We start from the raw sequence: 12,863 nt of genomic DNA, 5'->3' as shown, positions 1-12,863 counted from the left end.
GTAGAATTGATAGCAGATAAAACTATTTGTAAACTCGCAACATACAAACAAATCTACCTAAGTGTATAATAATAATATTATAAATGCAGTGAAGTATACCTACACATAATGTAAATATAACCAAAAGAATAAAAAATAAAACTTTCAAATGGATTTTTAACTTTTATTGAAGCTTAGCAGTAAATCTACGAAGAGGCTACAGCTTTCTTAGGTGTGGGCTTGCCCTCCTTGAAGCCGTTACGGAAGCGCCTCCTGACGATCTTAAGGTGGCGCATGCGCCCGGTGCCCGTGGTCTTCCTGCGCTTAGCCTTCACTGACCAATGATCTGTAATAAACATTCATTTATTTATTTATATAACACCTATTTATAAACTTATTACAAGTTGTTGCTATGCAACATATTAAAATGTATCTGCCTATAACTATATTAACCCACATGTCGCTCATTTGGTGCTACACTGATGTACTCTTGTAATGTTACAGGAAATTGATTAGAAATGAATTTTTAATTTTACTTCAAATTAATGACGTGTGTAATAAAACTTTGTTTATATTAACAATTTAAATAAAGATGGAAGGAAGGAGACAGAGAGGAAGACCGAGAATGGCATTCTGTGACCAAATAAAAAGAAAGGTTAATGTGAGCAGTTACAGGGAGGTCAAGGAGTTGGCTATGGACCGTGAGGAGTGGAGGAGGCTACACCGACAAGAGCATGGCTCTTAAATAAAATGAATGAAATAAATTTTAAATTACTGCCAATTTTTGTTCAAACACAAACACTTGTTATGTTACAGATGTGTTACCATACTGAATTCAATTTTGTCAAAATTAAAATTATGTCAATGTTGCACCAAATGAGCGATATTTTCTTAACATATTACCCGAGATAGAAAAAGGCAGAATTTATTTTTTAACAAAAAAAATCAAAATAATGCACAAAGCAAAAAATACCTCTGAAATCCTGGATTTTTTTATTTTATACACTGTCTATATTTTTTATAATTGTATCTAGCAATTACTTTACCTATGGTAATGTTTAAACAAGTTTTGTAATTCTAAATAAAATAACTATTTTGTAGAGGTTTTACATTGAGTTCTTAGGTTTTCGCGAATGTTACGCAACGGATATACTATACGCATACGGAAATGAAAGTGATGATTTAGATAAGAAAAAATAAAGTAGTTTTGTTTCCAATGCATATATTTTATTTAGTGGTAGTAGTAGTGTGGGTTGGTATTATCCACAGTAAGACTTTTATTTAAACTTTAGGTAAATATATTCCATCTATTCTGATCGCTGCACATTACACACAATGCAATCCTTCAGAGTTCACTCAAAGCACATAAGAATATGACTTGTTCCAGTGGTTTCAATCTGTTTTGTCGGAGCCAACATCTAGTGCCGCAGAGATTTTGTATACATGTTTAGTTAGGTAGCATTTTGATTTATCTGTCTGGATTTTATTAAGCGTTTTCTTGATGTATTGTATTTCTAATGGGGCTGACATGTTCAAAAACAATCAAAGCCCCTAAATAAACAAAGATTAAAAATAAATAATAAAAAATTGCTTAGCTGAGTGTGCGATATGATAGCCCTGGTTTGGTAAAATTAATGGTTTGACTCCAGCCATATTGAAGAAAGTTTTCGTTTTGTTTGTTTAATCTTTTTATCAATGAAATGAAAATTTTGCTATGTGCGGGTGGTGTAACGTGTTTAGACAAAGTTCACCACAATCAGTATGAGAAGGTCATTTAAACTGGCTCTTGTGAGATAGTAGTTTAAAGAGAACCGACTCTGCGGGTACAGCCATATAAGCAGAAGAGAAGTAAGTTATCCCAAATAGACATTACAGTTCTCACTTTGTCATAATTACGATGCTACATGAAAGTTTACAAAAATTAAAAAGCATACATTTATCAGATTTTGACTATCTTGAATTACTTTCTGTTGTCTTCCCTTCATAAAGCATGGAATTTCCTTTTACAATGTATTAGATTTCCTTTTTAAAAATTGTTGATTGCAAAATTTCAGACTTGGGCCATAAGGATTGATCTTTATCATCAATACAAAGGTACACTAATAATTGCAAACTAATAGTAAAACTATTTTTGTGGCTGTATGTAATAGACAGAGCAGTTCTGTGTCTCTTTTCTTTTTGTACTTAATACTCACAATGCACACAAAAACTTTATGAAATAACTTACTAACTTAGATTAAAATGTATTAACTCAAATCATATCTTATAATTTTAAGCACCCTACTTTTAGCGTAATTCCTGGAATTTGATCCAAGACAACATTTAGTAGAATAAATAAAAGTAAAAAAAGTAGTGTTATACATATCACAGTACATATTACAATATAAGTAACAAATTTTAATAATTTCACTATCATTCCTATAAATCCTATATAGTAGTAGGAAACATCCGAATTAATTATAATGTTATTAATCTATCATTCTAATTATTATAAATAAATAGGCCGCCGAAATAGATAGCGTAAAACTCGTTCATAAACGAACTTCTATGGCTTTCAACTACTTAAGTACACATGTATTAAAAATAGATTTATTTATATAGAATACGTTTAGTTCGAACACTAGTAAGAGTTTCTAGTTCCAAAATTTCTTGTCGTTAAACGTTATAGAGCCCAAGAAAGTCGGAATCAACTCGACGATCAACTTCCAATAAATATTTTTTAACCAAAAAAATGTCACTTACAAGAACGCAGCTTTGCTGCAGGGTATCCGCACTGTGCACATTTGGACTTCTGAATGTGGTAAGAAGATCTACCACATCGTCTGCACAGCGTGTGTGTCTTGTTGCGGCGTTTACCAAAGCTCGACGTACCCTTCGTCTGCAATAATATTTTAGGTTATAATAAAACATCAACACTTGTTCGCAAATAGACGCAATTTCTTCAGAACAATTCAGAGGAAGAACTCATTGCGTGATTACTGGTGCATTGTATTAGTTATAAAAGTGGATTAATTTAGATTTAAAATTGTAATAATTCACGATACAGTACCATTTTGTCAGAATTTGACAATCAAAGAGAAAAAAAAACTTTTTGATGTTGCCATATGTTGTAACGAGTGTTTGGCGTGTTTGGAGAGAGCGTTCAAGGAGCGTTCAGTACAAATAGTGTTGGGATATGGAAACATTAACATTTAAAAGAAGAAGGGTTATGAGAAAAAATCCCTTTTTAAAAATTCAAATATTTCCAAAATATGTGTACTTATTTTCCTAAATTTTTCCAGATTTCACAGTTGACTCCTGTCAAAAGTCTGGCAGTAATCCCGAAAAACTAAAAATTTTACTATTACTGAAGATATTGAAGGAAAACCTTACAACGATTGAGCCATTACATTTCTTTTAAAGCCTCTTCTATTTTTCACTGTTGTTCAATTATTTTAAACCTCGTGTAAATACAAAATGGAGAAATTGGTATTGTTATGTGATAAATAAGATAAAACCTTTAGAATAACGGTTTTATTCCACAAAAATATTTGACAACAATGAACTAAAAGACTATCAAATGTAAAGTTCAAAATAGACATTAGAAACTAAAGAGTTAATATTATGACATTCTATCAGCCTTGAAAATAATCCTCGAGGTGGGCTGGTGGGTGTCGCACTCTTGCAGACCTTCGAATCTCTGGTTCGGTGTCCGCTGGAGGTTCAGGGTGGTCTATGTCTTCAGTCTCATTTTCGGAATCAGAAGATCTGGTTTCAGAATTTTGAGATGTAGGATTAGGGTCCTCCACTTCATTGGAGTTTTCGTTAAGAGCCTCAATATTTGTTGTTTCATCTACCATTATCTGACTATCTAGGCTCAATGGTGCTAAATGTCGGTTGGAAACAGTTGTCTCTCGACCGTCCTCATAGCGAACATAGGAGTAGTCTGGATTTACGTGCAGAAGAGTCACTTCTTCAACAATAGGTTGATACTTGTTAGTACGATTAAATTTTCTCATTAATACTTTTTCTGATTCCGTCAGCCAGGTAGGTATAGATACTCCATTCGATGACCGCCTGGTATGTGTAAACATTCTTTCGTGCGGCGTACAACAAGTCGCTGTGCACAACAAAGATCTGATACAATGTAAAGCTTGGTTTAGAACCTTTTCCCAATTTTCTATTGGTAGGTTCTGCGAACGTAGAGCCAATTGCACTGATTTCCAAAGAGTTCCGTTAAAACGTTCAACCTGTCCATTTCCTCTTGGGTTATAAGGTGTAGTTCTGCTCGACGCAATACCACGTGAATTTAAGAAGTTCTTTACTTCAGTAGATATGAAACAGGTTCCTCGATCTGAATGTAGATAAGACGGCATACCGAATAGCATAAAAATTTCATTTAAATGTTTGATTACCGTTGAAGAGTTCATGTCTGGGCACGGAAATGCAAATGGAAAGCGTGAGTATTCGTCTATTACTGTAAGAATGTATTTATTTCTCGTATTAGAAGGTACTGGTCCTTTGAAATCGATACTCAGTCTCTCCATAGGCGACGTAGCTTTTATCAAAACTGGATCAATTGTAGGTTTGTAAAATCTTGGCTTTATTTCGGAGCAAATTTTACACGACTTAGTCATGTTTTTAATTTCTTCCATAGAATATGGTAGATTCTTTGATTTAAGCCAGTGGGTCATTCGTGCTATGCCCGGATGACATAAATCATTGTGCAATGAATATAACTTTTCATTTCGTGTCGATATTGAGCTGCATACGCGTGAGAGTGCATCCGCTGCATCATTTTGTTTGCCTGGACGATATATAATGTCATACTTAAATGGCGCCAACTCCAGACGCCAGCGTTGTATTTTCTCATTCTTTATTTTGCTCGTTAGTTTATTGTTAAACATGAAAGATACTGATCTTTGGTCAGTGATAAGCCGAAAGGGTTTGCCGATAAGAAAATGACGCCATTTCTTCAGCGATTCGACGATAGCGTAAGCTTCTTTTTCTATTGCCGAGTGATTATGTTCACTTTTGTTTAGCATTCTGGAGAAAAAGGCAACAGGCCGAGAAGCCTGTGACAAAGTTGCTGCGATAGAATGATCTGACGCGTCTGTTTCCACGGTTAATGGTGCGTTATGATCAATTGCATGAATACTTGATTTGGCTATATCTGATTTGAGTACATTGAAGTTTTTGACTAAATTGTCGCTTAATGGCAATATCCTTGCATTAGTAAGATCGTGAACTTTTTCTGAAAAATTTGGAATCCACTTGCTATAGTGTGCAAACATTCCTATCACTCTTCTCAGTGATGATAGATCAGATGGTGGTGGTAAGTTCAGAAGTGGGCGCAAGCGGTCTGCATCCGGTTTGATAATGTTGTCTTCTATGTTATAACCCAGAATATTAATAGAGTTTTGTGAGAACTTACTCTTTTCTTTGTTGAGAGTGAGGCCATATTTCTGGGCAGCTGCCAAGAATTTCTTAAGATTTTTGTCATGTTCAAGCTGGGTCTTGCCACAAATTGTAATATCATCAAGATAAGCGAACGTTCCCTTGAGATCTTCTTTTCGGATTACCCAATCAATCGTCCTTTGAAAACTTGAGACGCCGTTTGTAACGCCAAATGGAATTCGGAGAAATTGGTATAAATTTCCTAAAGCCTCAAAAGCCGTAAAATGACGTTCTTCGAGCAAAATAGGAACTTGATGATAAGCACTTTGCAAATCTATAGCGCTAAATATACGATATCTAGATATTTGTGACACCAGCTCCTCTATGTTTGGTAGAGGGTACGCATCTAAATGAGTATATCTGTTTATAGTTTGGGAATAATCGATGACAAGACGCTTCTTATGGTTGACATTTTTTGTGATAAGGACTTGAGCTCTCCAGGGGGACGTGCTTTCTTCGATTATTCCATCAGCCAAAAGTTTCCTGACTTCCTCTTTTATAAATTCTTTGTCATCCTCACTATGTCTTCTCGATTTTATAGCAACAGGCTTAATTTCAGGACATACATTAGAAAACAGTGGTACGGCAGGCACGGTAGCTGCAGCAACACTGCATACATTAACTTTGATAGGTTCCTTCAAACCACCAAAAGAAAACTCTAGTGAAGAGTGTTGATGCAGAATATCATGTCCAATGATGAGATCAGCGCATAAATTCTTTACTATGAGTAAATTCAGATTTTTGTACTCATAATCTCCAATTTTGGCAGAGACGCTAGTTTGTCCCTCTACTTTGGAAGTAAGAGTAGTCGAAGCCATTGAAATTCTCTGGTTACTCGGTTTCTTTTTTAAACGACAGAGATTAAAGAATTCCTCATCCATAAAACTAATTGAGCTGCCTGTATCGATTAATGCTTGGGCGCGTATCCCTTGAACGTACGCCGTTACAGTAGCCTTTCTAAGCGAGTCCGGCGATGCCGCTATTATACAAGCACTAGTTTTATTACTTTCAGTTTCGACTACTGATGCAGCAGTCTGTTTCTTGCTACGACATACTTTAGCTAAGTGTCCTTTTTTTTCACAAATCTGACAGGTAGAGTCGAGTGCTGGACAATCTTTTCTAGGATGCACGCGACCCCCACAGAAGAAACATTTTCGCTTGAAGAAAGACGCTGCTGATGATTCTTCTTCCTTTGATGAACCTTGTACAGCATTCAAATTTGAAGATTCGTAACTCTGTGAATTCATCTCCGCCATTTCTAACGATCTCGCCTGATCATAGGCTTTGTCAAGAGATAGAGTTAGATTTTCAAGCAATCGCTGCCTGATTTTACTCGAATTGAGACCAGTAATAAATGCGTCTCGAATATTATCGGATTTATTCGTTTCAGCATCAACCTTTCCAAATTGACAATCTTTCGCTAATAATTTTAGCACCTGCATATAAGTATCAATGCTCTCATCGTGCTTTTGTCTCCTAGTAGCTAGTATATATCTGGCATAGACTACATTTTTTGGTTTATTGAATAGTTTGTCGAGTATGTCTAGGGCTTCTTCATAGGTAGTACATTCACTTATGTATGCGAAGATTGTTGGAGATACGTGGTTTATAAGTATGTCTATTTTCATACCAGCTGTTTCTTTTGTAAAGTTCGATAAGAAACTCTCGAACGTCCTCTTCCAGTGCTCCCATTCCTTGGAGGCGGAATTACCGGTTGGATCAATGTTCAGTTTATCGGGACGCAGAAACCGTTCCATTTTATTTATTCTGATAACATTTTGTGGAATAAATTGATAAATAAGATAAAACCTTTAGAATAACGGTTTTATTCCACAAAAATATTTGACAACAATGAACTAAAAGACTATCAAATGTAAAGTTCAAAATAGACATTAGAAACTAAAGAGTTAATATTATGACATTATGACTCCAATATTTGGACTGAAAGACATCTGAAATAAATTTAAAAAAAGAAATAATTTAAAAAAATTGCAAGGTTTTTTTTTAATTAAGAGCTTGGATACAAATACTTTGAGGGTCGTATTCCAGAACTCAATGCTCAAGTCAGGATTGGGTATGATTTCAAGCACTAGAAATCATACTCAAGTCCTGACTTGAGCATTAAGTAGAGTTCTTTGTTTAATTATCGGGATATATAGAGTTGACGTGATTGCTGACTCGAGTTCACTCGATTCGATGTCTGACAGAGCAATCGCGAGTCACGAGTAGCGAGAGAGATGCGATGTATATTCATGTGAACTCAAACCAACGATTAACCAAGTTGGGCACGATCGGTGGGCCGATCGCGACTTGAACGTACTCCGAAGGTTACTGAATCGATTTGAACCGACTGTACGAATGAAGTATTCAGCTCTATTACCGAACCGAGCTAGCTCGAGTTCAAAAACAAGTACAGGGTCAAGTGCACGTCAAACTTGAAACTTAAGATTTAAATCTAACTCTATGCCGCTTATGATAAGAACGGTTCTAAGTCTTTTATTTTTTTCCATCCTCTAAGTTCAAAGTACTGGGTCAAGAGCACGTCAAGCTTGACACTTAAGACTTAAGTCCAACTCTATGCCACTTACGATAAGAACGGTTCAAAGGAAAAAAATTGCGGATTGTTGATGTTACGAGTATAGTTTTTACAAAGATTATTTTTTTTTAAGTATATTATGAAGAAAAACGAAGAAAGAAGTAGTGATGAAGAAAGTTACGATTAAATTCCTTATTTTAAATTAAATTACAAAAGACTTTATCCTGAAAATTCCACTAATTACGAATTCAAAGTTATTGTTCAAAGTGATAGAATAATGTGATTTAAGTGAAAGTAAAACATAAATATTAACTCCCGCCGCTTAAAAGACTATGTAATAAAGCCAAATAAGTGAACTAAGTTTTTTAAGACAAAGTGAGAACATAATCTATTAGAATTGAGAATTACAATGGCGAATATTACTGAGGATCCCGATAATTAAACGAAGATATGGCTCAAGGGACTTGTATCCAGGCCAAAACTATTAATAAAAAAAACGATCCTAAGTACAGTACGGACAACTACACATTTTTGTTCGAAAATCGCCTCCAGTGCAACGGAACAAGATACATCAATGTGTAGCTTGATGTGCTGGCGTGTGTACAAAGTGTCGAGCTTGACTGTACAAAGTGTCAAGCTCGACGTGCTCTTGACTGTACATACCTCGAGTTACGAATTGACTCGTTACTGGAGTAACTCGAGTTAAATAACTCGACTCGCCCATCGTTAATTTTCCATTCTTTCTTTATTTCACCGAATAAAAGAGTACTCTAATTTCTAGTGTCTTTGATGTGGTTATATCCATTTGTCTATGATGATTGCCATTTCGTTCATCTTCATTTTGTGGTTGTGTTACTCATAATAAATTACTTACAAGTAATCATAAAAAAAGTACATACATTTCGTAGAGATACATTTGTATGCCATCGTTTACCTATTTGGCGAATTTGCCATGCGCTGAGTTATACCTGCGTGCACTTGAAGGCGCATATCTGTTGTATCTAACTATTGATTAACAGGTCAACGTAACGTTTGGAAAGTCATCGAGGAATCTTTATACTGACGACGCAAAATCGGAGAATCTAGTACTTCAAAGAGCTAAGGTATGTTTCCTACGTCCATTTTTTGATAAAATTAACATTTAATGTATGTCACTCTTAACAAAAATTTGGGTTCATATAAAACTTTTGGTTTGTGGCGTACCATAGTACCTTTCGGTAAAAACCAATTATTATACCATTGTCTTATAAGAAAAGCCATCATAGGGCCTGATCTGTGTCCAGATTTCATTTATCTCAGCTGCAGCTTTGTGTCCTCTGTAATGTGCTCACTTAGATTTCAGTACCTTTAAATGTTGTGTTCATATACATCTTATTCAAGTCTTTATCTCTTTTAGATTATCTATTCGAGATGGAAGAGACATTGCCTATTGGTGATCTCGAGATCAAAGAAGAGCAGAAAGTTATTGATGTAGGCATACTTCACCAGGTTATTGGCAAAACACTGTTTAGATCAGTCGCTTTAGATATTGAAAATGCACACACAGAGGTCATAATGACTGACTATGCTGATAAATTTATGGTTATAATATCTCAATACCCCAAACTTGGCACTGTGTTTCTTGTCAGGCGAAATTTTGTTAATGATCTTCAAGGAAAACAAGCCATTTATTCTACAAGAGTTGTTTTTGGTGCTGCAGGAGAAGAACAGTTTGCAGCAGCACGGTATATTGGCGAAATCATTCCAATTGACAAACCCATTATCCTCTTTCTCAACCTTCATTCCTACAATGCTCCTATGTTAAAAGCGTTGAAGACCCTTTTAGTTGAACTCATACATCACGAGTTTTATGAAGAACACTATGAAAGCGAGTACCGGGATTACGACCCAGACAACCCTTGTGGTGTAGACCTCAGAAATCCCCTCCCCAACAGTTTCTGGGTGAAAAAAAGCAATGGATCTAACCAAGAGAATGACAAACCCGACACTGAACAAAAAATTTAAATCTGTTCAAAAGTACTATGGCCAATTGGTACTTGGACCCCCTGGTGCTGGGAAAACCACCTATTGTGGTGCTATGGCTGGAGTACTTAAGAAGTTAGGAAGGAAGGTTGTTATAGTAAACTTGGATCCAGCAAATGATTTGATGTCATACGAACCAGACATTGACATCAGAAATCTAATTGTATTGGAAGAGGTAATGGACCAGTATAAACTTGGCCCAAATGGTGCTTTATTGTATTGTATGGAATATTTGGAAAAAAATTATGACTGGCTATTGGACCAATTAAATGAAGACAATTCAACAAATTACATCTTTGACCTCCCTGGTCAAGTAGAGCTTTATTGCCATCATGAGAGCTTAACCAACATTGTTGCAAAGTTAGCAAACGAAGCTCACTTTCAACTTTGTGTTGTTCACTTAATTGATTCTCATCATTGCTCAGATGCAGGGAAGTTTATAGCAGCCTTAATGCTCTCATTGAGCGCCATGCTAAAGATAGGCTTGCCACATATTAATTTATTGACTAAAGTTGATTTGCTTAAGAAACACATGGACAAACTACAGTTTGGGATTGATTTTTATACAGATGTGTTAGATCTTAACTACTTACTGGACTGCTTAGATAGTGATAACTTTATGAATAAGTATAAAAAATTAAATTCAGCATTTGTATCCATTATTGAAGATTACAGTCTGGTTTCCTTTCAACTTGTAAACATATTAAAAGAAGAAAGTTTGATAAATGTAAAGAACCTAATAGATAAAGCGAATGGTTATGTGTTTAAATCGGAAGAAGGTAGACATATAAACAGCATGTTGGCTTGCGCCATGGGGGTTGAAGACCCAAACAAAAGTATGCTTGATGAATTTTGATGATTACTTGTTCAATTACATAACTTGATGTATTATTTATGTCATAGTTGCATTGCATTGTCCATGTAATAATGTCCAGTAGATTAGACTGTCGTAATGTCATTACAATGTAATATGTACTTCTACTATTGATATTAATTAATAAAGTGTCAAAAAAATTTGTCTTTTTAATACAACCCTTCAATTATTATAAAAGTTATTCCACTATCAAGGTAGTTTTTTACCGCCGACACGAGACGAAACGAGGCGAGAATTGAAAACTCGCCGGCTTATTTCCACCAAAAATGTCCATTAAAAGCTCGGGCGAGCCATCATGATCTCTCGCCGTGACTGTGGATAGTGAAAATTCAGTACTGTTCAGTTCGTTTAGAGATAAAGGGTCTAAAGTAATTTTTAAATCTCAAATCCTATGTACCCCACAATCTCGCGATTGATATTAATAGCTTTCGCGAAATCGTACGGGCACTCGCGAGCTCGCGCGAGAAATCATGCTTCCGTTGCAAAGTGTAATACTCTATGTAGGCAGCAATAACGGTTCAATATGACATCAACAAATATTTTTTCAATTCTCGCTTCGACAATCTCCGTCAATTCAGACCATTTCCACCGAAAATCCGCTAGGAGAGAACTGAAATTTACATTGCGGCAGAACGAATGCGAAATTCGCCTCGCTGCGCGCGTAATCGCGAGCTGCTCTTGCATTCGTAAGATTCCCATCATTACGCTTTGAGCCTGTAATAGCTGTTCAGTCTAGATCATTCACATGAGAAGAACGGTTCGGTACGGAACGGTATTCACTGTTGGGCGTCAATCAATTAAATTTCAATCAGACTACAAAATCAATTGCAATTAAAATTAATTGCGACGTTGCAATTGATTTTAATTGCAATTTTTTTTTAATTGTTCTAAGAAACAATTGCTACTAACAAGTAAGAAACAATTGCTACTAACAATTAAATCCGAAACTACCTAATAAAATGTCAATACGAATATGGCACTGATTTCTAAATCCAAGATGGCGTGCACGATTTTGAGTGAGTGGGTGGATGAGGGGGTAGGTTAGGTGGTGAGATAGGGACTTGCGTTAGGAGGTGGGTTAAGGGGTTAGTCACCCGCTCACCCACCACCGCACTTAACCCCTAACCTACCTCCTCACCCACTGCCACGTACTTACCCACTCACTCACTCACCCACACACCCACTCACTCACTCACCCACCCATATGCCCTATAAATTTATCATAATTGTCAGTTTCAATTGTTAATCAAAAACATTGAATAGATTGAATATTGATTAATTGTTAATTGTCGATATACGCGATTAACGATTGATTAATTGTTAGTTGTGAGAACCGCTTTTAACAATTAATTAATTATTATAGGCCGTTCTCGCAAGTAACAATTAATCAATCGTTAATTTAACATCTTTTCCGTTCCGCCGCAATGTAAGTTGAGCCTCACAACTTATTTTTTCAATTAAAACAAGACGCAACAACTACGATCGAGTCGCAACAATCTCATGTCTTATTTTGTATGTATGTACGTACCTATACGTGATGACGGTAATAAATGCATAAGTACATGCCAATAGTATTTTCTTTGCAGATGTCGAATTCAAATAATAAGAAAAGTGCTTACAATAAACTAACAGAATTAGAACAGAAGCTAGACGGAATGATCGCGAACGATAAAAAGATTTCACTTGAGTTGCTGCACCGATACAACGAGATAAAAGACGCCACACAGGTGGTGATTCAGCATATTGCTAATATGGAGGAGACTACTGTGACTGAAGTGCATCGACGCTTGGGGCTTGAAGACTAAATTTTATAAAAAAAATTAAAGCTCAACTCGACTACGCTCTTCCACAAAATTAGTGTGCAGGATATCACTAATCAGTAAAACGCTTCTTATTATGATGGAACATTTTATTTGAAGACAAATACAACTCTACAATTTAATATCGTCCAATATTTCTGTGTTCATAAACTAAAATAGTAATGAACATTTTAAATTTCACACTGCAGTTTTACGT

General features: G+C 35.7%; 3 protein-coding genes across 3 annotated transcripts; 1 reads left to right on the top strand and 2 right to left on the bottom strand.

Moving 5' to 3' along the window:
• Nucleotides 1–152: 152 nt before the first annotated feature.
• Nucleotides 153–3,047, bottom strand: LOC113236789 (60S ribosomal protein L37). Its single transcript, XM_026472967.1, has 3 exons — nucleotides 3,029–3,047; nucleotides 2,722–2,857; nucleotides 153–325 (listed from the first exon to the last, which is right to left on the bottom strand). Exons 1-3 carry the CDS (start codon nucleotides 3,029–3,031, stop codon nucleotides 186–188), a joined length of 279 nt encoding a protein of 92 aa, XP_026328752.1. The 5' UTR covers nucleotides 3,032–3,047; the 3' UTR covers nucleotides 153–185.
• A 546-nt stretch (nucleotides 3,048–3,593) lies between these two features.
• On the bottom strand, nucleotides 3,594–7,172 carry LOC113236647. The gene has a single exon (XM_026472808.1). It carries the CDS (start codon nucleotides 7,170–7,172, stop codon nucleotides 3,594–3,596), a length of 3,579 nt encoding a protein of 1,192 aa, XP_026328593.1.
• Nucleotides 7,173–8,547: 1,375 nt separating this feature from the next.
• On the top strand, nucleotides 8,548–10,906 carry LOC113236406 (GPN-loop GTPase 2). Its single transcript, XM_026472443.1, has 2 exons — nucleotides 8,548–9,054; nucleotides 9,348–10,906. Exon 2 carries the CDS (start codon nucleotides 9,906–9,908, stop codon nucleotides 10,827–10,829), a length of 924 nt encoding a protein of 307 aa, XP_026328228.1. The 5' UTR covers nucleotides 8,548–9,054; nucleotides 9,348–9,905; the 3' UTR covers nucleotides 10,830–10,906.
• The last annotated feature ends 1,957 nt before the right edge of the window (nucleotides 10,907–12,863 follow it).

The sequence above is a fragment of the Hyposmocoma kahamanoa genome, unplaced genomic scaffold (genome assembly GCF_003589595.1).
Source record: "Hyposmocoma kahamanoa isolate Upper Pololo Valley unplaced genomic scaffold, ASM358959v1 92, whole genome shotgun sequence".
NCBI lineage: Eukaryota > Metazoa > Arthropoda > Insecta > Lepidoptera > Cosmopterigidae > Hyposmocoma > Hyposmocoma kahamanoa.
The sequence above is the reverse complement of the archived record's forward strand: the minus strand, read 5'-3'. Positions and strand labels throughout refer to the sequence as shown.

Bases quoted from the DNA above. Each gene is read 5' to 3' on its own strand.
- LOC113236789 (XM_026472967.1), bottom strand. The intron at 326-2,721 runs GTAAGTGACATT...TGTTTATTACAG, and splicing joins TGCAGCAAAGCTGCGTTCTT to ATCATTGGTCAGTGAAGGCT.
- LOC113236647 (XM_026472808.1), bottom strand. From the start codon at position 7,172: ATGGAACGGTTTCTGCGTCCCGATAAACTGAACATTGATCCAACCGGT.
- LOC113236406 (XM_026472443.1), top strand. From the start codon at position 9,906: ATGGATCTAACCAAGAGAATGACAAACCCGACACTGAACAAAAAATTT.